The 27,441-nt window shown below is 45.1% G+C and overlaps 1 protein-coding gene across 1 annotated transcript in view; it reads right to left on the reverse strand.

The window, feature by feature from the left end:
- Positions 1-2,535: 2,535 nt before the first annotated feature.
- The window catches only part of LOC127056588 (rho GTPase-activating protein 20-like), a 65,937-nt gene continuing 41,031 nt past the window's right edge, over positions 2,536-27,441 (reverse strand). Inside the window, exons 6-15 of the mRNA XM_050964624.1 lie at positions 24,052-24,136; positions 22,583-22,660; positions 21,011-21,077; positions 15,217-15,405; positions 12,681-12,856; positions 11,187-11,348; positions 9,791-9,900; positions 8,605-8,794; positions 7,837-7,954; positions 2,536-6,832 (exon numbers count right to left, since the gene is read on the reverse strand). Coding sequence (XP_050820581.1) covers positions 5,094-6,832; positions 7,837-7,954; positions 8,605-8,794; positions 9,791-9,900; positions 11,187-11,348; positions 12,681-12,856; positions 15,217-15,405; positions 21,011-21,077; positions 22,583-22,660; positions 24,052-24,136 — 2,914 coding nt within the window. The 3' untranslated portion in view covers positions 2,536-5,093. The remainder of the gene's footprint in view (positions 6,833-7,836; positions 7,955-8,604; positions 8,795-9,790; positions 9,901-11,186; positions 11,349-12,680; positions 12,857-15,216; positions 15,406-21,010; positions 21,078-22,582; positions 22,661-24,051; positions 24,137-27,441) is intronic.

The following is a 27,441-nucleotide window of genomic DNA, read 5'->3' on the forward strand; positions in this document are numbered from 1 at the left end:
TTGACCTCTGAGCTGCATCCGACTTCGTTGAAACTTGTGAAACCGGCAGAGGCTAATGTGTGGAGGGGCTGGGGGCGGAATGGGTTGCCTTAACTTTCTGGCTAAGCAGCAAATACAGAATTGTTTATGTAAGTTGGCAAAGGAAAAGGCTGTAGGCCCTCAGGGGTTTATTACACTAGAAGAGTGCGTTTTCTGGAGGGCAGCTGAGTGAGGAGAACCGAGGGGCCTCAAAATAGTGAGCAAGTCACGCTTTCAAAAGTCACAGTTATAAAGGGATCAGGTTTGGGAAAGTGGTGGCATCAGACTCCACAGCCATGTTGGTTAATCCACGGCTCAGGAGAATAAAGGCTATGTGGCCCATGCCACATACTCCCACTCCTCCCACCCCCCCAACATGTCCTGGCCATAGTTCAGGGGCAGTTGGGGCCCCAGAACACAAAACAGCAGTGTGCTTCACTACTCTGAAGGAGAATATATTAAAAACTTCAGGGTTAAGACACCAGAGATAATGAGGCAAATCATCTCCCCCGGTTAGTCCCCGCCCATTATACTGAATGCCTCTCTCACTGCAACCACAGGTATCAACTAATGTGAAGAGCATACACGGCCTTGTTATTGTAGGGTTGCTTATGGATGCTGGGACTGCACATGCAGGGTTGGCATTATACAGTTCTTACAGAAGCGGGGCAGCATAGAGAGTTGTTCACAACATAGGTCTGCTTGTACTGGTCTCTGGTAGCACACTGGGTTGCTGCATCGTGGCTTGTTATTATAGGTTTGCTTCGCAGGACTGAGCTATTGAAAGTTTTCCTCCTATTCCCCTGCCCTCCCACCAGTCTTTGTTTGGAAAAAGATACAGGGAGAACCACCCAGACCTGACATTCCTGGGTCAAGAGAGCAAAGGACCTAGTTTGAGCCTCCTGAGCTTAATGCTAGCTCTTTAAGCTTGCTGAAGTGTCAGCAGAATTATTCTTAGTGTCTTTATGTGACACAGACTTGAAAGCTTTTGCTCTGCATTTGGCCAAGGCTCTGGATTGAGAGGTTCTGCCAAAACTCCTTGTTTGGACTGCGAACAGCTCAGCCACTAGACCCATTTACTATTCATTAAACTGTTTGGAGTATAGATTAACTTCTGGTCCGCCAAGTACAGATGAACTCCGGTCTCAATTTTTATGACTTTTTCATCTGCCAGGAAAGAGGAACCTAGGACACTTCGACAAGGGCTGACTCATTTCACTGTAGCCTCTGCAGGTTTCTCAATAGCCACCACAGAAATGCAGTTCGTCTTATAGCAATACTTTCATTGCATTGCAATAATACACTTGTTCTGCTAAACTTTTTTCAGCAAGCTAGTGATTCCCTACACCTCCCACGGTACGTGCCAAGAGGAACTGTTTTCCTCAATCATCAGCAGTGGAAATGAACCACTGCTGCCAAACTGGTGCCATACTACACAAATATCAATAGCTCTTGGGCTTAAAGTGCAGCCTTCACAAAGAATAACAAACAGATTGTCTATGCTGATTAAAGTCAAGTGCTAAAGTCAGACAAGCTGAATAGTTCTGACTGCTTTCATAAGTCAGTGAAAAGTAATTTGTGAGAGAGGTTATGACAGCCTCACAACAATCGAAATGGCCAAATTCTTCCCTGGTGCAACAGCCTTGTTGTCAGGGATTAATCTGGCCCAACTGTGACAGTTAAAAAATAAAACTGAAGCATACTGGATGGCTCAGACAACTGGGCTACAGAGCTCACTTAATGTTTAGCGGCCTGACTGAAATCTACGCTAGAGCCGAAATGACCTAAAGTTGCAATTGTCTCACAGAGATTCAGTGAGTGCTTTGAAATGAAATGATTGGTCTTAGTCCAGAGCTCAGTGACCAAACATCCACAGCACAAACACACAACTGGCACCTTTCTCAACGGAGAGGCCAAGGGCTGGAAGGAAGGAAAGAGGGTCATTGACCTTGGGCAAGTCACTTACTCTTTATTGTCCATCTGTAAAGGGAGCTTATTGAGTCTCCCTATGTCCAAGGTATAGTGTGAGGATAAATGCATTAACTATGGGAAAGGGCTCAGATTGTATGACTGTCTGTCATATCCAACAATGACATCACAGCATTTTGCCTCTCGTGGCTAGATAGGCAGAGCTGCGAGGAGCCAGGGCACAAACAGATGTCACATAGACAAGTGTAGGCTCCTACTGAAGAGTTGGCATGATGATTGGCCCTTTTTCTAGTCTGTCCATTCCTCTGTTGGAATTCAGGTAGTATAGTGCTAAAGGCTACAGAAGTAACTAGGTAGCTAGAATGGGCACGGGGATGCAACATTACTCCTGGAGGAGGGGCCTTCCAGCTCACTGGGCTGGGCTCAGTGTTTGTGTGTCTGTGAAGTTTGTATTGCTGCTGCCCAGACCATATATGGACTGTGGAGCAAGAGAAGACATCAATCCCAGGGCTGTCAATCCAGTGCCTCTACTCAGCTACTAACTACTGTAGAACTAATGACAAGGAAACACTAGAGGGGTGCCAGGCATTAAATGACAAACAAAGCTGTGTTTCTTTTATTGAAATAATTACAACCATAGCTTGGGAAAAGAAGGTGTACATCTCTTCAGTGAGCATGTGTGAGGGAAACGATCGTGGGCTTTTTGTAGTACAATTATATACATCTTTCGTCAGGCAAAGGCCATCAAGGTTAGCCAGGAATAAGAGGAGCCACAGATTGTGTCAAAAGCTACATGTACCCAACTGAGCTCAGTACACCTTGGAAAATGGGCTATTGTGCTCACCTTCTCCTCTGATGACATGCAATTTACCAGGAACAGCCAAAGAGCATGGGACAAGCTTCTTCCCTCGTGATTTCCAGGGGCATTGATCAGAGCAGTGATGGTGATTTCAACTGATTAGACATTACCTCCCTCTGCATTAGGGTCCAATCCTGTGAGGTGCTGAGCAGCTCCAGCAGTGGGAAAGGGAAGTGCTCAGTCACTTGTAGGAACCACTTAGCACTGTGAAGGATCAGGCCCTAAAGCAGTGAACAGAGATGCACAAATTCCTTGGGCTCTGCTTTTCTCTTCTCTGTCCTCCCTACTTTTACTTTAACATGATGGGTGTGGCAGTGTGGGGACCAGCTTTGAAAACTCCTGCAAAACATTCAAACCAAACACCCACAAACCTTTAACCTTTGTGACTTCTCCCATCTATAGAAACTTGTGATTCCTAACCTCCATCAAACTAAGGTGGCAGCCTCTTTGGAAGTGAGCTGCAGCATCCTTACCTTCTAAACAAGTTTGAACGGATCTGACCTAGCTGAGGATTTCAGGACGGCTCATTGAACGCAGTAGTTCAGATGCTCTGAGACTATGTTTTCACGTTTCCTGTCCTGATGAATCACTGGCAGCTTCATTATTAAATCCTCTCTAAAACTCACATCATTTGTACTTATCCCCAGATCCAGGCCTGCTGCAGTCAGTCGACACATTGGTGCATGCACTTCACTGAGTGGGAATTAATCACTACTCGGGGAAGCTGTAACTGTCTAACAGCTGCTGTTTTCTCAGCGGTATGCAGTCCAGTACTCGGACTGCATGGCAGCTTTCTGGCCAGAGAGGATTTTACTTCAGTATCCACTCGGCAACACTTCTCAACTACTTCCACAACTCCTTGGACATCATGCCAAAACCGAATCACACTCAACTCCTCATAAGAATGGTTAAGGATTTAATTAGGATCCCCACATTCACTGCCTCTATATCTGAGAAGGGAGTTTTTGAAATTTCACCATCAGTTAAAGTCCCCAGGAAATAATTATTTCATCCAGGACACTTATATAGGACCAGCCACTCGCTGAGAAGAACCAAGGAGCAGACCCTCAGCTAGTGTAAATTGTCATAGAGTAGAACCTCAGAATTACGAACATCAGGGTTACAAATTGACCAGTCAACCACACATCTCATTTGGAACCAAAAGTATGCAATCAGGCAGCAGCAAAGAAAAAAAAGGCAAATACAGTACAGTACTGTACTGTATTAAATATAAACTACTAAAAAAATAAAGGGAAAGTTTAAAAAGATTTGAGAAGGTCAGGAAACAGTTTCTGTGCTTGTTTCATTTAAATTAAGAGGGTTAAAAGCAACATTTTTCTTCTGCATAGTAAAGTTTCAAAGCTGTATTAAGTCAATGTTCAGTTGCAAGTTTTTGAAAGAACAACTATAACGTTTTGTTCAGAGTTACAAACATTTCAGAGTTATGAACAATCTCCATTCCCCAGATGTTCGTAACTCTGAGGTTCTACTGTAGTTCCATCGAAGACAGTGGAGCCATAACCGTTTACACAAGCTTAGGATCTGAACCAAATACTTGCTGGGAAAAGCCAGAAGAAGAGAAAGTGGATGCACAATAACAGATTAATATTGCAATTTTCAAGGTGCCTAATCCTTTAACTCAATGGAAATTGGGCTAGTGATTCCCTTAGGTGCCTTGGAAATCCCAGCCTCAATCAACAAAGAAAACTGTTCAATTTTAAGCCAAACTATGGGGGGGACAAGGAGGTTAGAGAAAGAAGAACTAGCTGTGCATTTTGAGTTGGGGTGAAGCATCATACTTTGGATTTCAATAAAAATTGGTGACAAAAAATTAACAACATTGTGGAGTTTTGTACAAACTTAAAAAATTTGCAGGGTGACTCAAAGCTTTGCTCCACTGTCAAGGATCCATCATGATTTTTTTTTTAATGAAATGTAAGATAAGTTTGCTGTTCAAGCCCTCCACTCACCCACACACGCTTATGACTTGAGACAAAACTATCAGGAGAGCTTGAAATTCAGATGAAGGTCTCTGTACAATTCAGTTAATTTAAAACTCTAGGGGAGGATTCAGCCCACTGGGCACTGGTCAGTTAAGTACCTTTTGTAGAAAAAAGGTAGCAAAGAATAAAAAAAACCCAAACCCAAACATTAATTACACATTAGCATCACTTCACACTTACTGACCCCACAGTCTGTTAGATTCTTCACACCTTGATTGTATTTTACAGAACATTTTCCCAACATGCTGTACAAAAAACAATCACAGTTCCCACTCTCTCCTCTCCTAGACAAATGTCTCTTCTGCAAATGCCACTTTCTCGCACTCCTCTGGAGATACATCCGTGTGTGGTTGGCTTTTGAGCCACTCCACTCTGCCCCGGATGAGTTCGCTCTCCACAGCTTCTGCATCCGCTGCATGGCAGTTCTTAGCCTCATCGTGCTTGAAGTATTCCCTGACGGTGTTGCGGATGGAGGCTGGGAGGATGATGCGGATAGTGTGGCTGAAGGCGTTGACGCTTTTCCTGTGGCTTTTGGCAGATTCCACTTGCTGAGCATCGTCCATCAGCCCCTCTGCAGGGGGAATGCTTTGGGGAGTCTCTTTGCACTCCACCTGCAGCCGCTGGCTCGTTGCTTCATGATGGTATCTCCTAGAGACAGACTGCAGCACCAAAGGGGTGTTCTGCCCATAAAACAGTGTCTGGGGTATTTGGACTCTTACTGTTTGTTGACTCTTGGACTTGTTTTGGTCACTGCTGCTGTTTGATTTGGTGCTATGGACGCTCACTGAGAAACCCTCATCCTCCTGTTCCATTGGAGACCCCTGTGGGCTTCCTTTATTTGGGGCCATGTAAAAGGTTATCTTGGTGCGCTTCAGGCTTTCCTGCCTGGGAGGGGAAACCTCCGGGCCTTTTATCTCAATGTGCTTAACTGATTTCTCCCTGGGCCCTTGCTGGCCAATCGCTGATGAGCTCTCATTGGTTGGGATATGAGTGGGGGGGTCTATTTTACATTCAGACTCCTTGAAATAACATTGGTTTCTGAGAGCTTGTCCAGAGCCCCTGGCACATTTCACTTGTCTTTCCTCTTCCTCCCAGTCACTCTCATTTAACAGGCTTCCCATGGCTGCCCCATTGATGGGCACAAAGCCCTTCACTTCCTCAATGGTATGACTGCTCCCCATGTCCCTCTGCTCAGACTTGCTCCATGAGTCCAAGTCACAAGGGTTCAAGGGCAAAGGAGATATCAAGGGCTTTTTCCATTCTTTCAGGGACCTCTGTGCTGTCTTTGGAGACAAGGCGTGGAGTCGGGTGGAAGTGCCAAACATGAAAGGCAGGGAGGAGACATCTGTGGGGCTGAAGGCTGAGGACTCAGAGCAGTAGGAGAAAGCGCTGTCTAAGGAGCTTAGTGAGGACGCTGAAGGGGAAGTGGTTGTCGAGGAAAGGCTGGAGAAGCTGGACCTGTTGGACAGGCTGGTTTTCTGAAGGCTGAGCTTCTTCACCCTAGAGCTGGTCTGAGGTGATTGACAGAAATTCTGCCTGGTCTTATTCAGCCCAGGGCTCAGGCCCTCATCAATCAGCTTCTGACTCTCCAGCTGCAGCTGCTTGAGCCTCTGGATGTAATCATTGTGACTATGCATGATGGTGGCATCACAGCTGGACTGGCGAGCCACCGGCTCATGGCACTGGGTGGGGAGCTGAGAGCTGAGGCAGACACTGGGCTCAGAAGAGCACCGATCCCTCGCAGGACTCAGTGAACGTATCGAGTCAATGGAGCAGAAGGAGCCCTCTTCCTCGAGGAGGTCATAGCTGTCTGCACTGGCATTCTTCCTGGTTTTGCTTTGGTAGCAGGCAGTGATCTCACTAAACAGATCCCAGTCTTCCTGCTCCTCTTCAAGTAACAAACCACTGGATGGGTCAAACATGGAGACGGCTTCAGGCACGCGATGATGGTTTGGTCTTTCCTGGTCACAGGCAGCAAACTCCATCTCATCAGAGGAATCAGTGTGCTGAGCCATGCCAATACCTGGGGAAGACATGCAGAGAGAATGCAAATTAACTCTTTGCAATTCTACAGAAATGCACATAATTATCTGTGTTCCTATCTACATGCCAAAGTGCCTATCAACTAGGTACCAAAGGGTATGTCTGCACTTAGAGCTGCAGGCGATATCCAGCTTGAGGAGACAAACCCATGCTAGCTCTGATTGAGCTAGTGTGCTAAAAATAGAGGGTAGCTGTGGTGGTGTGAGCGACAGAAAAGGCCAGCTGTCCTGAGTGTGTGTCCAGCATCGCAGATTCTCACTCCCCCAGCTCAAACTGCAGCCATACTCTACTGCATTTACTACTACAACTGAAACAACCGAGTACCTGCTCTTTGCAGATCTTCAAGTGCTTTATGAATGTTAATTAATTAATTAATTAATTCTCACAAGACTTCCGTGAGGCAGAAAGAGAATTATCCACCGTGTTTTACAGTTGGGGAAACTGAGGCCTGGAGTGGGGAAATGATTTTCTCAAGGCTACCCGGCAAGTCTGTGGCAGAAGTGGAAATGGAACCCCAGAATCCTGGCTCACAAGACTCAGGCTCTCATCATTAGACCACAGTCTGTGTGTATTCAGTAGAGGCAAATGGATCCCTTTAAATTCTGACTTACCAAGTCTAATTTTAGAAAATCGGTTTAAACTGTTTCACTTTAAAAAAAAAAAGCTGTTGGGAAATGGTGCTTGCTCCATGAATTCTGAGGCAAATTGTCTGTCAAACCTGGAGGAGCTGGAAACAGCAGCAGGGTAATGGAGAAGGGGAAAGCCAGCCAAATAGGGATGCATATCCGAGGTGCTGTGCCTGCATCCTCCAATGCCCTCGTCAAAACATAGGTAGGAAGTAGGGGGAAAGGACTGGCTGAGAATGAGTCCCCTCTTTTAGTTTTCACTGGACAAGGAGTGTGGGAATTGTAGCCTTCTTTGTAAGAGGCATTTGACAGTGGTTGTGAGTGACCAGACATCTCTGGGGAAGTGCCACAGCCTTACCCAGGAAATCCTCAGAGCTTTTTGACTTTTCTTTGTCTGGTCTTTGAAACAGCGAAGTGATGTCACCTCCAAAAATTTCTGCTGAGTTTTCAATCAGGAACTGCACTAACATGGCCACCTGCCAAAGGAGAGGAAACACTAGGGTCAGTTCGGAGAAAATATATCCACCTTTATTATCCTCCAAGACAAATTAGCCCAGGGAGAAAATATGATGATGCCTTTCTCTGCACAAATGCAACACTTAATCCAGAAGCTTCTTTTTGGCTCAGAAAGCTAGGAAGCATCTCTTCTAGCTTGGATGCTTGTGTATTAGTCATAGCCGGAGGCAAGAAGCTGGACTAAAGAAGGGTGAGCTGATACAGCAAATCCTGTGGTCCTAATTATTATTGTCATCATATCACAGGCAATATGTGTCATGATGTTAGATTTGTTCCTCTCTGCAGGATAGTGCCACCATTATTAGATATTCTAGATGGGAACACAGTTCGAGATGCTAAGTGCCCTCCTAGCCACTCCCAGCACAAGACGTCCAGCAGGGAAGTCCATTTGTTAGAGCAGATCATAACTTCTTTTGGTGCCTCCATCCCTGGAGAACCTTGGTGGTCAAGTCACCCCACAACAATCTGCACAGGGTGGTGGGGCTAAAAGGGGGTAAATTACTACTTATCTAAAGTAGTTTAACCCTATAGTTCCTTTGTAGGCTGCAGAGGAATATGTCATAGGAGACGGGAAGAAAATCATGGGCAGAATCCCACCAAGAGTATTTACCTTTTTTGTAGACCTGCTTTCCTCTTCAGGCCCAGTGGGGCTAGGAAGCCATAGCATGTTGGGAGCTATGCAAAGAGCCAGGTTAAATGCATTCATCTGATTCTCCCCTGAATTCTGCTCAATCTGATGCAGGACTCCGAACAGGTGTCTGAGTAAAATGAGGTTGGCTTCTGGGAGCTGCTTCACCAAACTGTCCAGGGAAAAGAAACAAAGCAAAACAAGGAGCTTGTAAAACCTGGTCCCCAAAAATGACAATTGACTTTCAAAAGCCCTGCCTATACTACAGGTACAATGGCATTTTTGTAACCTGTTTGTGACACACTCAGCTGACCCCTCTACAACAAATAGGATTGAGTTACATTCACCACACAGTTATGTCGCTATCATGTTTGTGCAATCACCCCTACCATGCTGTCTAATGCATTCTGGGAAAATTTGGACTTCAGTCCATAGTGCCTCAGCACATGCTGGAGGACACACATACAGACTAATGCCAGCAGCACAAACAGTGATGCATTTTGCTAGGACTTATGGTACAGAGATCTGAGGGGAAGGAGGACCAGCCAAACTTACCGTTTAAACCCCTTCCCCTGTGCTCAGCCAGGTATAGGAAGAGATTTGATATATAGGTTATGCCCATGTGATGTTAATGGACAAGTACTGCTCAATGTGCCGGTCTGAGGCAGGTAAATAAACTCATCAGGTCCTGATACTATGTCTGGCAGGCTACTCCTTCCTGACTATCACACTGATGTGGCTATCATTTTAACTTTGTGCATGCAAGAAAGAACCACCACAGTTAAGCATCTAATTCCATTTATACCCAATGGTACCACTGAGATCAAATCACTGTCTTTTCTTTGCTTGAATTCTAGTAATTATGGCTGATCATCAGAAAAGATTTTTTTTTTGGTAGGGGGCAGGGCAGAGGTTTGGTAAAGAAAAAAAATCTCATGAACAATTTTGTCAAAAATGTCAACACCTTTCACTAAAAAATTGTTTTGACGAAAATGTTCTGACCAACTCTGCTAGCAACTGGCATTCATAGGCATCAGCAGCCAGTGGATCAAGAGGAGTGAGCTGGACTAGAGCAATATGAGGAGTCTCTTAGAACATGGTAACTATGCTGTGTGGGTGGAAATGATACATGCCTCCTCAAGAGAGACACAGTGGGACATTTACATACCTTTTGATGGCTTCAATCTTATGCCCTCGATTTACTGTGTCCACGGCTTCCATCCACAGCCCGTGCATGTCTGAGGATAGAACACTATCAGGTATATTTCGTAGAAAATCCTGAATTAAATATATATATGCAGAGTAGTCTGGTCAGTTTTGAATTGTTTGTTTCATGATGCATAAATGTTCATTTTTATTAAACATAAGATAAAATGAAATGTGACACAAATCAATTCCCACAAGGCCTCCCTGCTCCCCATGCATGCAGCACTGCAAACAGACTTGGTCTGTGTATCGTAGAAGGAAAAGGACCATCTAATCCATCCATTGGCCAAAGCTGGATTATTCTTCATAGTACTGTACATTTGCCACAGGTGTGTCTAGTCCATATTTAAATGTCCAAACAATGGAGTTTCTATCACTTCCCTTGGGATACTATTCCACAGCCTAATATATGGCTTGAATTGGAATCAGTCTGAATGCCCCCCTCAAGCAAACAGTGACCTGGGGAGATTTCTACCCTGTAGGCTGGCCAACAAGTGGAGAACTGGGAACAGATTTCAAGTGCAGGCCTGAACTATTCTCATCTCATTTACACCTCAGTCCTCTAGTGCCTTCCCACAAGTTCTTCCACAATTCACTGGGAAATAATTCACAGAGCAGCTCCGCTTGCTGTAGCACAAAGAACTCCCCAAAGTCCTAGCGACATACACCAATGAAAGCAGTGCCGTGTGGACACAGCAGCTCAAATGTTGTACTGCAGTCTGGCTGCTTGCACTTGAGCTAGGTTAACTTGACAGGAATAACTTGAATGTAGGTAATTCAAGTTAACTCTGCAGTGCAGACATAGCCCTGATCAGTTTAACCCCTTGCTGTCTGAGGTTCTGCTGTAGTTTTGCATTAGAACAAGGATTCTCAAACTGGGGATCGGGACCCCTCAGGGGGTCAAGAGGTTGTTACATGGGGGGTTGTGAGCTATCAACCTCCATCCCCAATCCCGCTTTGCCTCCAGCATTTATAATGGTCTTAAATATATAAAAAGTGTTTTTAAGTTATAAGGGGGGTGGGGTCACACTCAGAGGCTTGCTATGTGAAAGGGGTCACCAGTACAAAAGTTTGAGAAGCACTGCATTTGAAGGTACAAAAAGGGATACTGGCCTGAGGGCAATATTCCTTTCTGCATGTTAAAGACCATTAAGGCAGCAAATCTTCATTCATGCAGGGGCACGTCTCCTTTCTTACATGTACCCAGCCATGAGATGGGGGCGGCGTATGCAGAATGTGCCCAATTAAAAATGCTTTCCCCTGGCTGGCAGGATCATGTTACTTCCCTCACTGAATGCAAAGTGCTGTGCTAGGGTATGGTTTTAGCCCAGAGGGCAGTATTGCTTGGAGTAACTTACAGTGATGACTGCTGCAGCCACAAAGACTGACTCGCCATCCACCTGGACATCATCTCCAGAGTTCAATTTCTCTTTCAGTTCCTTGCAGATCTTGGCATTGGCGGAGCGCCTGAAAATGCCCCTTGTGGAGGGACCTTCATGGTACAGCAGAAGCAGCATGTCCTAGGAGAAAGCCCAGCCCCAAGATAGATTTAAAAGGGTTTATCAACTGAACCCATATTGTGTCAGACCTCACAAACTAAGCAGGGCTAAGGCTGGTGTCATAAACAGATAGCTAAGGGTTAATGTCTCTTCCACCTGAAGCACCTGACCAGAGGACCAATCAGGAAACCGGATTTTTTCAACTCTGGGTGGAGGGAAGTTTGTGTCTGGTTCTTTGTTCTCTGTCTGCCTGCTTTCTCTGAGCTTTGGAGAAGTAGTTTCTACTTTCTAGTCTTCTGTTTCTAAGTGTAAGGACAAAGAGATCAGATAGTAAGTTATATGGTTTCTTTTCTTTGGTATTTGCATGAATATAAGTGCTGGAGTGCTTTGATTTGTATTCTTTTTGAATAAGGCTGTTTATTCAATATTCTTTTAAGCAATTGACCCTGTATTGTATCATCTTAATACAGAGAGACCATTTGTATGTATTTTTCTTTCTTTTTATATAAAGCTTTCTTTTAAGACCTGTTGGAGTTTTTTCTTTACTTCAGGGAAATTGAGTCTGTACTCACCAGGGAATTGGTGGGAGGAAAAAATCAGGGGAGATCTGTGTGTTGGATTTGCTAGCCTGATTTTGCATTCCCTCTGGGGGAATAGGAAAGTGCTTTTGGTTTCCAGGATTGGGAACGGAGAGGGGGAGTCACTCTGTGTAGTTTCACAGAGCTTGTGTCTGTGTATCTCTCCAGGAGCACCTGGAGGGGGGAAGGGAAAAAGGATTATTTCCCTTTGTTGTGAGACTCAAGGGATTTGGGTCTTGGGGTCCCCAGGGAAGGTTTTTCAGAGGGACCAGAGTGCCCCAAAACACTCTAATTTTTTGGGTGGTGGCAGCAAGTACCAGGTCCAAGCTGGTAACTAAGCTTGGAGGTTTTCATGCTAACAGAGGGACCAGAGTGCCCCAAAACACTCTAATTTTTTGGGTGGTGGCAGCAAGTACCAGGTCCAAGCTGGTAACTAAGCTTGGAGGTTTTCATGCTAACCCCCATATTTTGGACGCTAAGGTCCAAATCTGGGACTAAGGTTATGACAGCTGGTCAGCATTAGATAGGAGATCCTCAAGGAAACCTAGATGGTACAGGAAGTGCTATGGGTGACTCTGTAGGGGATGCTTTTGTTCATGATTTTGAATGAGTACTGAATCAATGTTATCGCACAGCAGAGGACTACTCCTCCTCCCCCCATACACACCTGGGTGATGGGAGCCTCAGAGATACCACAGATGACTGAGACAGAGGTGGGTTGATAGATGATATAGTCAAACTCATGCTGGGATTCATGACATAACCGCCCTCTTACCATAATAGGCTTGGGGAGGATTCCATCAGGACACACAGAGGACAAAGACAGGCCGAAGAGTTTCCGTGGAGTGGGGGGAGAATGTGATACTGGGCTGCCTGTGGGGGTGCTGGTGGTCCGGCGCAAAGCCCAGTCAATCAAAGATTTCTTCCTCTTGGTGTGCTTCTGCAAGGATTCTGAAATAGCCAAGAGCCCCTTGCGTTACAGTGTGCTCATTGTGCAAGGACTGTGCATTAGCCACAGGGTGGGGGTTAGAGTCATGCAGATGGGTTTATATCTATTACAGGGACATGTAATGTCAAAGTTTCTATGTCATGGACTGGAACTATATGGGAGTCTTGACTGGGAGAAGTCTCTTAAATCCAGTGGGCAGAGTAAGGTCAGTCACCCAATGAAAACCCACAGGGCAAATAGTTTACAAATATGCCATTGCATAGACAGCATCTAGCACGATGGGGCCCATTCTTGGCTGGCCCTTCGGCACTACCATAATAAACGTTAGTAATGATAACAACAGTCATTTATCTGCGGCGAAGAAGGGCTGCGCGGCCTTAATGCTGGGGACGCCATTCAGTCATGTGTCTCCTTACTGCAGTGCAGCGAGTAGCTTGGGGCTGGGTATATTCCCTAGCACTTTGAGGGCTGAATGTTCCAAAGGAGTTAGTCGCTGTGATGCAGTGTGCCACGATGCGTCATTTTTAGGGGCTTGGGGAAATCACTGCTATTCACAATGCCCGAGTTAGGTGCCTAGGCTCCTATACAGTGACGGGGGAGAGCTAGCCACCTTAGAATGCAAATCACAAAAGCCAGCAGGCTGGGTGGGGAGCCAGTGGCGGGGGGGGGGGTTGGTACTAATCTCCACCCCTTTCTAAGAGATAGGTGCCTAAGTCCAAGCTGCTGGGAAGTGCCTAACTCTGTTCCTGATTCTTAGCTGGGAACCCCCTTTTGATTTAAGGAGCCTGTACCATCTTAGCAACACGCAGGTGGGAGATGGAGGAGAGGAGGAGCCCAGTGGTCAGGGTACTCTCCTGGGATGCGGGAGATCAACAGTTCAAGTTCCCCTCTTTGAAGAGAGATCTGCCACCTCTCAAGTGAGTGCCCTACTCACTGGGCTGTGGGATATTTTACATATACAGGGAGTCCTTCAGTCTCCCAAGTAGAAGCTGTTGCACTGTGGGTTAAAAATGTTATTGGGGGGAGAGGCTACTGCATCATGTAAGCTCACCTAAGGGGGGTGGACCTGGTAGGCAGCCCCTGAGCACACCTATCAGATCAGGTGAGTTAGGCTGGCAAGTGCCTCTCTTCCCCTGTTTTGGGAATCACTCCAGGACTTAGTTGGGAGACAGGCCCCTGAATGCCCACAGGCAGGCAGCCATGCATATACCCAGAGTGAGAAACATAGGCACCTAGGGAACTTTAGTGCAAAAACTTAGGTGGTAGATGAGTTTAGGCACTTTCAAGGTTCAGCAGGAGTTTTGTTCATCACAGTGAACCTGAAATTGGAACTTAGGCGTCTAAAACACGGACTTCAGCACCTAACTTCTTTTGTGCATTCAGCCCTGAGTGATTAACTTATTCTATCTGTTGGTGACAGGGCCGGCTCTAGCAATTTCGCCGCCCCAAGCATGGCGGCATGCCGCGGGGGGCACTCTGCGGCTCGCCGGTCCTGCGGCTCTGGTGGACCTCCTGTAGGCGTTTCTGTGGACGGTCAGCTGGTCCTGCGGCTCTGGTGCAGCTCCACAGGCGTGTCTGCGGGAGGTCCACCGGAGTCGCGGGACCGGCGGACCGTCCGCAGCCACGCCTGCGGCAGCTCCACCAGAGCTGCCTGCTGCCCTCCCAGCAACCGGTGGAGCGCCCCCTGCGGCATGCCGCCCCAAGTACGCGCTTGGCGTGCTGTGGCCTGGAGCCGGCCCTGGTTGGTGAATACGTTATCTGTGAATCATCTTTTTTATTACGTGTGCAGCTCTATAGAGGGTCAAATAATATTCATCTAAGAAACTACTGGCGCATTTTTTGTCAATTGGCAAATAAATTTGTCATGGATAATTCTTGTATCATTTGAATGGCTCTAACATGGCTGTTATTACATGCTGAGTTCAAGGCATCGGTAAACCATTAGCCAGTCAATAAACAAAGACCTCAGAGACAACATGTCTCCTATGCGTCTTGGGAAGACCTGGTCAGAGAGCTGTATATGGTCTCTTTGGTGACACTGTGTGTGGAGCATAGCAATTCATCCAAGGGGATCGTAACTTTCTTTTGAATGCTAACCAAGTACCTAAAATTTGGTAATGAGAGCCAAAGTAATGGTTAAGGGTGAAGTCCTGCTACCACAGAAGTCAACGTATGTTCAGAGGGACCAGGAACAGGCTCTGATTTATGAAATGACAAAATCAACCCTCCTTTCACTGCAGATATAGTCAAGCTGAGAGTGTCTCTCTAAAATAAAAACATAATGCAACAGAAAGTCAGCAACTGCCACAGGGAGAGCTCCCAAGTCCTTTGAAGGGACACACAGTATCATCTGGGCTCTCACCTCTCCTCAGCTGCCTTGGAGCTTGGGGCCTGGGTTTCAGGATGAACTGACACTGCCTGTCCTTGGGAAGCTGATCCAAGATGGCAGCCTCTGTCCCATCAGCTAGGAGTGTGTTGTTGTTGGTTCCTTGGTGTTGGTCAACAGAGTCTCGGAGGCAGCTAAGTATGATGCTGAAAGGATGCTCATGACCTGTTGCGACAAGAGCCACAGAAAGACCAGGTGAGGATGCAGAACTCATGAATTTTATGCTGTGAAAGCAATTAGGGGACCCAGTTTGGTTTATAGTTGTCAGACATCCACATCTCTCAACTTCCACAGCAGTGAGTTGGTGGCAATCTCACCAGAGTCCAAGGACTGAATGGGCCATGGAGACTGAGCCCTGCTATTACTCCTTGATGTGCTTTCCTCTAGGTCAGAGGTGAGGTGCACTGCTGAGTGGCAAGGATTTGGGGAAGCCAATTGGCTCTGCTGTGCCAATGCTGCACATGCTCTGGGGTAAAGAGAAAAGTTTGGCTGAACAGGGTTTCAGCCTAGAACCTTGCACGAGCGCCAGTGTTCTCTCTAATTTTTCCCACGCATGTGCGGAATGAATTTTGTTATGTGCACCAATATGGAGGTCATGTGTGACAAATCACCTCCTTATTGGTGCACATAACAAAATTCATGTGGTGGGGGTGTGGCTGAGGGGTTTGGAGTGTGATAGGTGGCTCAGGCCTGGGGCAGAGGGTTGAGATGCAGGGGAAGAGAGGGGATGAGGACTTTGGCTGTGGGTGAAGGCTCTGGGGTGGGGCTGGGGATGAAGGGTTTGGGGTTCAGGCTGCACCGGGGCTACAGGGGGGAAGAGAGGACTCCCCCCAGCTCTCTGTCCCCGCAGCAGCACCTGAGCTGGGGCAGATAGGTGCCTCTCCCTGCCACGGTAGCTCCAGGGCTGGTGCCGTGGGATAGGCACCTCTCCCCTGGCTGCAGCAGCTCTGGGGCAGAGCTGGGTTGGTTGGGGCTGGGGGAGGGGAACCTCTCCCCGCTGTGGTAGGTCCAGGGCTGGAGGAGAGGCATCTCTCTTCACTGCAGCTGAGTGCCTGCGTGGGGCTTAATAGGCTGCTGCATGGCCACGCAGCTTAGAGGGACATTAGACGAGAATGACATTCAGTAGGGGAAAAGAAATCTAACGAAAAATGGAGAAGGATAAAAGTGAAGGTTCAGTTGCTTTTTCAGATGTGAGAAGTTGCCTTGAAGAACACAGACAGGAGTGTAAAGATCAATGCAGCAACTCTTAGATTTAAAATGATATGCTGGATGGCCTCACTAGGCATTCATGCCTCAGCCTTCCCAAATCTGAATACAGAGGAACACATCATTATTAAGATTTGAATTACAGTAGTGCTTAGAGGCACCAACTAGGATTGGGCCCTACTGTGCTAGGCCTGCATAAAAATAGTGAGAAATGAACCCCATTGTGAAGAGTTTACAGTTTAAATGTAACCCACACACCTCCTGGGTGTGGTGTTCTGTCCCCTCGAGTGACACTGAGACCACTTAGAGAGAGATTAATGAGTCTACTCTACAGCCCTAGCTAAGTGCCATATGGCTTGAGGCTCATGCATTTAGCTCCAGAGGCCCCAGGTTTGAGTTACATGAACAGATAGGACGGACAAGGGTGGGAGGGAAAACAGAAAGGCAAAGTGACTTGTCCAAGGTCACACAGCTGGCCAGTGGCAGAGCTGGGAATAGATCCCCCTTCTCTCCTGACTCTCAGTCCAGTGCACTATCTATTAACCACACACCCCTCCCCGAGGCACACATTCTGAGCTTGTTTATTTGTAGTGGCAGTGGAAGGTGGAAAGTTTACTTTAAGACCTTCCTGGGTTTGGTAACCCATTGTAATATTGGCCATTGGAGATATGAAAAAGGTTCCTGAAGGATGGAGGCTGACTCTTGCTGAGTGTGTGAGCACATGTGTATGTATGCACTGAAGGATGGGGAGAATTGTTTTCTTAATGGTTTCACATTATCAGATGTGAATACAATCTCATTTGGAAAGACAATATAATTTTATTTACTTTAAACAGACACCAAAGGGACATGCATCAAGCTTGATCCATCTACCTTTGGGCACACATTTGTGTTTTTATGGGGGTGTCACTATTTACATCCCCCCCATAAATAGGTCAGGACTGTTTTTAAAATCAATCAATCAGTCAAAAGCCACCAGCCCAATCTTAATTAGCCACCCTAGATAACACTCTATGTGCACCCCTCTATGTAACAAACCAGAATGTGTGTCCCTCTACCAGGGCCGGCTTTAGGCCTATTCCACCAATTCCCCAGAATTGGGCCCCGCGCATAAAAGGGCCCCGTGCCCAGTGAGAATCCCTTCCCTGGCTAGAGGCGCCTTTTTAATTTTTACTCACCTGGCGGCGCTCTGGGTCTTCAGTGGCACTTCGGTGGCAGGTTCTTCGCTCGCTCTGGGTCTTCGGCTGGCACTTCAGCGGTGGATCCTTCGCTTGTTCTGGGTCTTCGGTGGCACTTTGGCAGTGGGTCCTTCGCTTGCTCTGGGTCTTTGGTGGCGGGTCCTTCAGTGCCGCCAAGGACCTGGAGCGAGTGAAGGACCTGTCGCCGAAGTGCCGCCAAAGACTTGGAGCACTGTCCAGTGAATACAGCCCCACATGTTTTTTAACATGTTTTTTTTTTAAAAAAAAGAACAGGAGTACTTGTGGCACCTTAGAGACTAACAAATTTATTTCAGCATAGGCTTTTGTGGGCTGAAATATGCTGAAGTATGCTGAAATAAATTTGTTAGTCTCTAAGGTGCCACAAGTATTCCTGTTCTTTTCGCAGATACAGACTAACACTGCTGCTACTCTGAAACATTTTTTTTTTTAGTCATCCCTGCCAGGGGCCTGTTGAAACTGTTTGAATTGGGCCCCGCACTTCCTAAAGCCGGCCCTGCCCTCTACTCACAAGCTACCCTACTACAGCAACCCATTGTGTGAATTCTTGTGTTCACGAGGTATTCTACAGTCAACCAACTGGTGTACATAGCCTATACTAACTTTCACTATCCTGTGCTCACACACTGTTTACTTTAAACAGACACCAAAGGGACATGCATCAAGCTACCGTTGGGCACACATCTGAGATTTTATGGGAGTACATATCCTATACTAACGTTCACTACCCTGTGTTCACACGCTACTCTACAATAAAAATCCAGCAGGTGCTTCCCTTCACTAATGACCATAACAAGTAAGCATGCTCAGACAGCACTTGCGAGAAACACCAACAATCACAAACCAATGTGTGCTGCTAAGTGCTCACAAACAACCCTACAATACAATCTTATGATGATAACAAGCTCTTAAGAGCAAGCCTGCAATAACAAACCAGTGCGTTCAAGCCCTAGAGGAGAATGAATCCAGAAAGGAAACCACATCTCAATTTCAGTAACAGTGGGAAAGTAACTACTTTTTAAAATGATGAAATACTCATTAGAGAGAGAAGGTGGGTGAGGTAATATATTTTATTGGACCAGCTTTTGTTGGTGAGAGAGACGAGCTTTCAAGCTACATAAAGCTCTTCTTCAGGTCTGGGAAATGAAGAAGAGCTCAGTTTAGCTTGAAAGTTTGTCTCTCTCACCAGCAGAAGTTGGTCCAATAAACAGTATTAACTCACCCACCTTGTCTCTCTAATGTCCTGGGGCCAATACTTCTGCAACTATGCTGCATATGAAATACATTTTGACAGGCATCACTGGAAGCTGACTGTATCCAAGTGCAAAATTTATCCATTGGGGTATCACTGAAGCCATTACATGTTATGGTTGAACCTCAAAAGATTTAACCTAGGTAGCTAATCATCAATTTAGCACTCAGGGTATTGGTCAAAATATTGGATGTGATGCTTGGACCTTAAAAAGTTCTGTTCAGATATGCAACCCGCAGTTTAGATCAGTGCTTCTCAAAGTTGGGCCGCCGCTTGTTCAGGGAAAGCCCCTGGCAGGCCGGGACAGTTTGTTTACCTGCTGCATCCGCAGGTTCGGCTGATCGCGGCTCCCTCTGGCCGTGGTCACTGGTCCAGGCTAGTGGGGGCTGCGGGAAGTGGCATGGGCCGAGGGATGTACTGGCCGCCCTTCCCGCAGGCCCCATTGGCCTTGAGCGGCGAACCGCAGCCCGTGGGAGCCGTGATCAGCCTAACCTGCGGATGCAGCGGGTAAACAAACCAGCCCGGCTGACCAGTGGGTTTCCCTGAACAAGCAGTGGCCCGACTTTGAGAAGCACTGGTTTAGCTGCTTCAGAGCAACTTTGATCTGGACATTGTAACACGCAATAACACAGAGTGATTCTTTGTTCCCTCCCCACTGCTAGATCACATGTAGAATTCCAACTGTGTTTACGAGAGTAGCACAAGGGCAGCCTGTCTCTTTCAAAAGGATCAGTACTTCATAGCTCTGGTCATGTTAAAAGTATCAGGAGGACAGTGTACCTTCTGGTATTTTGGGGATTCTGGTCTCTGATAGGAACCGCAAAGATCTGAACATATATTAAAATAAAACCTAAAACAAATAACCAAAGTTTTCTGAACTTCAGAAAAAGTTCAGGTTGGGTTTGATTCTTATTTTATCCAAATGGCCCTTCCCTAAATATGATTCTATCACAGCGTCACACATAATAATAGAATTTGTTATGAATTGCTATGGGAAAGATTGGAGAGACTTGTTTCATACACTTTGCCAAAGTAAATACCCTGTCTAATTTTAATTGTACATTTAATCTTACTTCACTGTCTTGTTTTTGCCAATGATGCAAATATGAAAAAAATATATTTTTGCAAACTTCAACTTCGGTACTTTCTAAGATTAATGCCTGGAATTAATTAGACAAAAAACTGTGTTTTATTTTGTTTGGTGGTGATATATTTCTGAAATCATCTCACGTAAAGCTCTGATAGTGCCCTGGCTCTGAAACCCCAATATGAACATTTATTTTCCTTCCAACCTCCCAAAGTTTTTATAATCTAAACAGAAATTGTAAAAAAAAAAAAAAAAAAAATCAACTTTTCAAGTAAACAATTTGCAAAGGACAATTCCCCAAATGCCCTGTGTCTCCTTATGAGATTAGAGTGGGTATTCAGACTAAAGCAACACAAAAAGCCTTGTGAAATGAACCGTCTACTTAATGGGCTATGACCTCTTGCCTGAAAAACAATTTCTTTAAATCTGAGTTGGACTGCTTTGAAAAATAAATACCAAACAAGAAACATTAATACTTTGGGCTCTTGATAGCAGGCTTAAACATCACCAACAAATACATTTTAAAACACTTCTTCCTTCACTTACCTACCTGCCAAGACCTGCTTCCCCTGCAAGATTGAAAGCCATTGCTACCATTTAACACAACATGCTAAACGCAGTCCTTGTTATGCTTTAGGTGTTAGGGTGTGATTTGCTCCCCCAAGAAGTCAATAATAGCTGAAGGCACTCTGGACCTAGTGGGAGATGCTCAGCCCAGATTGATAGAGTCCAGTCTGGCAAGTCCTTTGTGTGTGTGTGGAGCAACCAACTGAAAGTGATAGACAGATGCCAAGAGCTTACACCCAGGGGTGCACAGCATTTCTTAACAATGGATTGTGAGTGCAACACTAGATCTTTAAAGAGTCAGTATGCAGGTTGAGATGGATTTTGCAAAGAGACAGAGATGCTTCCCTTATTCATTGATCATCATCATCATCATCATCACTGACCTGCTACATCAGCACCTACATGCTGCCATACTTAAATGAAAAATGGAAGTGCTCTTACCAATCAGGGGATAAGCAAGGTCATCCTTTCCTGATATTACCCAGAGATGGTAGTCACTTGGTCTACCCTGTGGATTGAGGAAGAGAAGGGAAAAATATAAAAGGGACCAAGGACTGAAAAGAAGGACCAGAGCAGCTGGACACAGCACACAAAACAACTGGAAGAGGTAACAGTGGAACAGGCCAAGAGTCAGGAAATGAATAGCTGTAAACATCTGGGGAAACAACCTGGTTAAAAGTGACAAGCTCTCAGAATCTGTTTGTCTGACATGCAGAGGAAGGTTAAAGGTTTGGGAGAGGGAGAGAAAGGTACTCAGAAGGATGAAAACAAACTAGGGTTTCCCCAACATCCACATAGAAGGCTCAGATTCAGGATGTCTCTTGACATATTGATCAGACATCATCACTCAATTCCAAGACCTCTCAGGAACGGTGGCATTTACTTGCTACAAAAGGGCGAGTGCAACACTCAGTAGGACCTTCAAGTTCAGAAGGTTTCTACGTTTTGCCTTGACTGACATGTCAGGTTACAAATATTGCTATTCAAATTCACACAGACACAAGTATTTCCTATCTCCCATCAGCTTGCATAATGAAGTGCAAGCAGACTTGCATAGTATTTTGTGTTCACTCATTATGCAAGTTGAAGAAAGAGATGAAATATTCATTTCTGCCTTAGACTGCAAGCTCTCTGAGGCAAGGAACATGACTAGCTATGGCAGGGGTAGGCAACCTATGGCACAGGTGCCGAAGGCAGCACGCGAGCTGATTTTCAGTGGCACTCACACTGCCTGGGTCCTGGCTACCAGTCTGGGGGGCTCTGCATTTTAATTTAATTTTAAATGAAGCTTCTTAAACATTTTGAAACCTTATTAACTTTACCTACAACAATAGTTTAGTTATATATTATAGACTTCTAGAAAGAGACCTTCTAAAAACATTAGAATATATTACTGGCACGCAAAACCTTAAATTATAGTGAATAAATGAAGACTCGGCACAGCACTTCTGAAAGGTTGCCGACCCCTGAGCTATGGGTATGTAAAGTTGCATGTTAATTTATGACACCATAGAAATGATTTTTTTAAATAATTAATAAGAATTGAGGCTTCACATATATGTATAGTCAATGTATTGCACAGCTACCCTTGGCATTAATCTGTTGGGATATTGTTTTGCCTCTCTTCAATATTGTGATGGACCACTACTGTTAGCAAAGGCTCAGCTGATACTAATAATGATTTGTTCAGTAATTTCACAGCTTTATTCATAACTGTTTGGAGATTCCTGGCCAAGATCAGCTGTGGTAGAAGTGGGTATAAATCTCTGGAAATCAATGGAGTTGCATCTACTTACACAAATTTGGTCCCTTACATGGAGGTGTGTTTTTATAAAGCTTTATATCTGCACAAACATATTATCTGTAGTCTGAATAAGACTAGTGTTCTAATGGCTAACTAGAGCCAGTCATTGTCCATTTTTACCAGACTTCATCATATCTGTACCGTACTGTAAAACAGATGTTGCCAACTTTCCAACAGAATATCTGGCAAGATGTGCAGTGGCTGCTTACAGGAAGTCCAAGCTGATTAGCTGTCCTCTTGATCACATTGTCTGCCGTTTCTGTGTTGGACACGTTTATTGTAGCGGTCTAGGCAAGGAAAACAAAGAGTACTTAGAAAGCTAATGGGCTGGAAATGGCGAGGGTTGAGGTTTGGTAACATTGTCATATGGCTTGAAAATCAAGGCAAGATGCTACTTTCTTGTAACTTGTTTAGGCAGAGTAGTGTCTGACATTGCCAAACATGAAGCAACGATAACACCATGAAGGTTAAGGTTTTACCACTAATTTATTAGCTTGATAATACACTGGTATTTTTACTGGACGTGGAAGGTTTGGACCAAGCTGGGAATACAGTAGGATCATTCCTAAGCACAATTATATTACAATGGAACAACAATGCTCACCACCTTCTTTCTATCACTTTTTTAACATGGTACACAAAAATAACACAATGGAAATGCAAACCACAGAATCCCAGTGGGACTTAAACGTCATGCTGCTAGAGATGAAACCCAAACTGGCAGCTCCACTGTTAGCACAGGAGTGAAACACAGTGCAGAACTCTAGCAATGCAATGGGATTTTGTAGAACTTAGTGACAGGAATATGAAAAAGGCAAGAAAATGCTCCAGCAGATAAACCGAGGTGACCCTGCCAATGAATCTACCAGGAACAAAGTATTCCATCTATTGCACCAGAAATGAGAGTTATTAGGCACTGCCCTGGTTGTAGCCACTAAAGATGAGGGGTAACACAAGGCAAAGAAATTAAAGCAAGTGGCCAAAAATAACCTCCAGAAATAGCTTTTTTGGTGACGCTAATTATGCCTGAGCCAACACTTCCTAATTTCCTGAATTGACCTGTCTCTGAAAGGGGCTCCCAATGGAAGAATCCAGAGGATAGATTGTGAGTCCTCTTTCAACACCCTCTCAAGTAGGGCCTAGCTCAGGAGTGGTCAACCTGTGGCTCTGGAGCCACGTGCAGCTCTTCAGAAGTTAATGTGCGGCTGCTTGTATAGGCACGGATTCTGGGGCTGGAGCTACAGGCACCAACTTTCCAATGTGCCAGGGGATGCTCACTGCTCAACTCCTGGCTCTGCCACAGGTCCTGTCCCCACTCCATCCCTCCCTGCCCCCTCCCCTGAGCCTGCAGTGCCCTTGCTCATCCCCCCTCCACCCCAGAGCCTCCTGCAGGCCACAAAACAGCTGATCAGGAGGTGTGGGGAGGGAGGGGGAGGTGCTGATTGGTGGGGCTGCCGGAGGGCATGGGGGGGTTGATAGGGGGCTGCTGATGTATTACTGTGGCTCTTTGGCACAGTACATTGATAAATTCTGGCTCCTTCTCAGGCTCAGGTTGGCCACCCCTGGTCTAGCTACTTTAGCAAGGATGCTGGATACATTATCAGCATAACAGCCTCCCCATACCCTCTAGATCTCTATGCAGTGTTGGTCTGATGAGTAGGTTCTGAGTTTTACTCACAGAAGTACAGTTGTCAGCATCCAGAAGGAGGATTTGGACTGTTAGGTTCTTTGGATATTCATTCTGTTTCATTTCATTGATTTGCCTGAAAATCAGGGGTGGAAAAAACAGAAACAAACACATCATAACAGAGTTTGAGAAAATAACTACAGAAAATGCATGTTAACACCCAATAAGGTAACTATCAAAAAGTGACCTCTTCAAGTTGAGGGTGTTGGTTAGTCCCACAACAGGAGATCCAGATGGATGCTAACCTCACAGAGAACGGATTGGATATGAAAAAATCAGAATGTATTGTGGATTATTTGGAGAATAGAGGTGACCTAAGAGTTTCAACTGCCTCTAGGATAGCTTGGGAGATTGTTCGGACTATCTGGGCCAAACTCTGCTCTCAACAGAAGGAGCATAAGTGACTATGCTACTGGAGAGGAGCTCCCAGCCTCCTGCTTGGGAAGTCAGTGCCTATGAGCAAGGAATTGAGAGGAAACAAGGCCTGTTGTGTTGAGACAAATTGGTTTAGAAGATTTGTTCAATCCTAGAAGACTCATTATATCCACCCATCCACTTGTCCATCTGTGTTCTAAGGGGCTTTTTCAATATAGTCATGGATTCATAGAAGTGATGGGCTGAAAGGGATCTCGAGAAGTCAACAACTCCAGCCCCCTGTGCTGAGGTAGGACCAAGTAAACCTAGACCACCCTTGACCTGTGTTTCTCCAACCTGTTCTTAAAAACCTCCAGTGATAGGGATTTCACAACCTCCCTTGGAAGCCTATTCCAGAGCTAAAGTACCCTTATAGTTTGAAAGTTTTCCCTAATATCTAACCTGAATCTCCATGCTGCAAATTAAGCCCAGTACTTCTTGTTCTACATTCAGTGGACAAGGAAAACAATTGATTTCTGTCTTCTTGATAACAGCCATTAACATATTTGAAGACTGTTATCAGGCCCCCCACACAGTCTTTTTTTTCAAAACTAAACTTAACCTCTAAGAAATGCTCCCAGTTCCATGCGCAGGGCCAGGTAGACAGTCAGAGATGATGGTGTAGAGAGGAGGGGTTTACATTCATTAGAAACTGGGGAAACTTTTGGGATGGGGGGAGTCTATACAGGAGAGCTGGGCTCCACCTAAACCAAAGTGGAACCAGACTGCTGGCACTAAACATTAAAAAGGTTGTAGAGCAGTTTTTAAACTAAGAGATGAGGGAAAGCCGACTGCTGCAGAGGAGCATGTGGATCGGACATAGACTTCTCTTAGGGGAGAGTCTGATGATAGAGAATCTCCAGGTTATAGTCAGGAGCAGAGGATGGAAGAGGATAATGTAAAGGCCGGATCAGATGATAAACAGTCACATAAAAAAGAATCTGGCACATCAGAAAAGGGAAGACAAATAAACAGGGAAAAGTTTTTAAAGTGCTTGTACACAAATGCCAGAAGTCTAAATAATAAGATGGGTGAACTAGAGTGCCTTGTGATAAAGGAGGATATTGATATAATAGGCATCACAGAAACCTGGTGGACTGAGAGCAATCAATGGGACACAATCATTCCGGGGTACAAAATATATCGGAAGGACAGAACAGGTCGTGCAGGGGGAGGAGTGGCACTATATGTGAAAGAAAATGTAGATTCAAAGGAAGTAAAAATCTTAAGCGAATCCACATGTTCCATAGAATCGCTATGGATAGAAATGTCATACTCAAATAAAAATAAAACATTAGGAATCTATTATCGACCACCTGACCAGGACAGTAATAGTGATGATGAAATGCTAAGGGAAATTAGAGATGCTATCAAAATTAAGAACCCAATAATAGTGGGGGATTTCAATTATCCCCATATTGACTGGGAACATTTCACTTCAGGATGAAATGCAGAGATAAAATTTCTCGATACTTTAAATGACTGCTTCATGGAGCAGCTGGTACGGGAACCCACAAGGGGAGAGGCAACTCTAGATTTAATCCTGAGTGGAGCGCAGGAGCTGGTCCAAGAGGTAACTATAGCAGTACCGCTTGGAAATAGTGACCATAATACAATAGCATTCAACATCCCTGTGGGGGGGAAGAACACCTCAACAGCCCAACACTGTGGCATTTAATTTCAAAAGAGGGAACTATACAAAAATGAGGAGGTTAGTTAAACAAAAGTTAAAAGGTACAGTGACTAAAGTGAAATCCCTGCAAGTTGCATGGGCTCTTTTTAAAGACACCATAATAGAGGCCCAACTTCAATGCATACCCCAAATTAAGAAACACAGTAAAAGAACTAAAAAAGAGCCACCGGGGCTTAACAACCATGTAAAAGAAGCAGTGAGAGATAAAAAGACTTCCTTTAAAAAGTGGAAGTCAAATCCTAGTGAGGCAAACAGAAAGGAGCACAAACACTGCCAGCTTAAGTGCAAGAGTGTAATAAGAAAAGCCAAAGAGGAGTTTGAAGAACGGCTAGCCAAAAACTCCACAGGTAATAACAAAATGTTTTTTAAGTACATCAGAAGCAGGAAGCCTGCTAAACAACCAGTGGGGCCCCTTGACGATCGAAATACAAAAGGAGCGCTTGAAGACGATAAAGTCATTGCGGAGAAACTAAATGGATTCTTTGCTTCAGTCTTCACGGCTGAGGATGTTAGGGAGTTTCCCAAACCTGAGCCAGCTTTTGTAGGTGACAAATCTGAGGAACTGTCCCAAACTGAAGTGTCACTAGAGGAGGTTTTGGAATTAATTGATAAACTCAACATTAACAAGTCACCAGGACCAGATGGCATTCACACAAGAGTTCTGAAAGAACTCAAATGTGAAGTTGCGGAACTATTAACTAAGGTTTGTAACCTGTCCTTTAAATCGGCTTCGGTACCCAATGACTGGAAGTTAGCTAATGTAATACCAATATTTAAAAAGGGCTCTAGAGGTGATCCCGGCAATTACAGACCAGTAAGTCTAACATCAATACCAGGCAAATTAGTCGAAACAATAGTTAAGAATAAAATGGTCAGACATATAGAAAAACATAAACTGTTGAGCAATAGTCAACATGGTTTCTGTAAAGGGAAATCGTGTCTTACTAATCTATTAGAGTTCATTGAAGGGGTTAGTAAACATGTGGACAAGGGGGATCCAGTGGACATAGTGTACTTAGATTTCAAGAAAGCCTTTGACAAAGTCCCTCACCAAAGGCTCTTACGTAAATTAAGCTGTCATGGGATAAAAGGGAAGGTCCTTTCATGAACTGAGAATTGGTTAAAAGACAGGGAACAAAGGGTAGGAATTGATGGTAAATTCTTAGAATGGAGAGGGGTAACTAGTGGTGTTCCCCAAGGGTCAGTCCTAGGACCAATCCTATTCAATTTATTCATAAATGATTTGGAGAAAGGGGTAAACAGTGAGGTGACAA

This window comes from Gopherus flavomarginatus, chromosome 8 (assembly GCF_025201925.1).
Source record: "Gopherus flavomarginatus isolate rGopFla2 chromosome 8, rGopFla2.mat.asm, whole genome shotgun sequence".
Lineage (NCBI taxonomy): Eukaryota > Metazoa > Chordata > Testudines > Testudinidae > Gopherus > Gopherus flavomarginatus.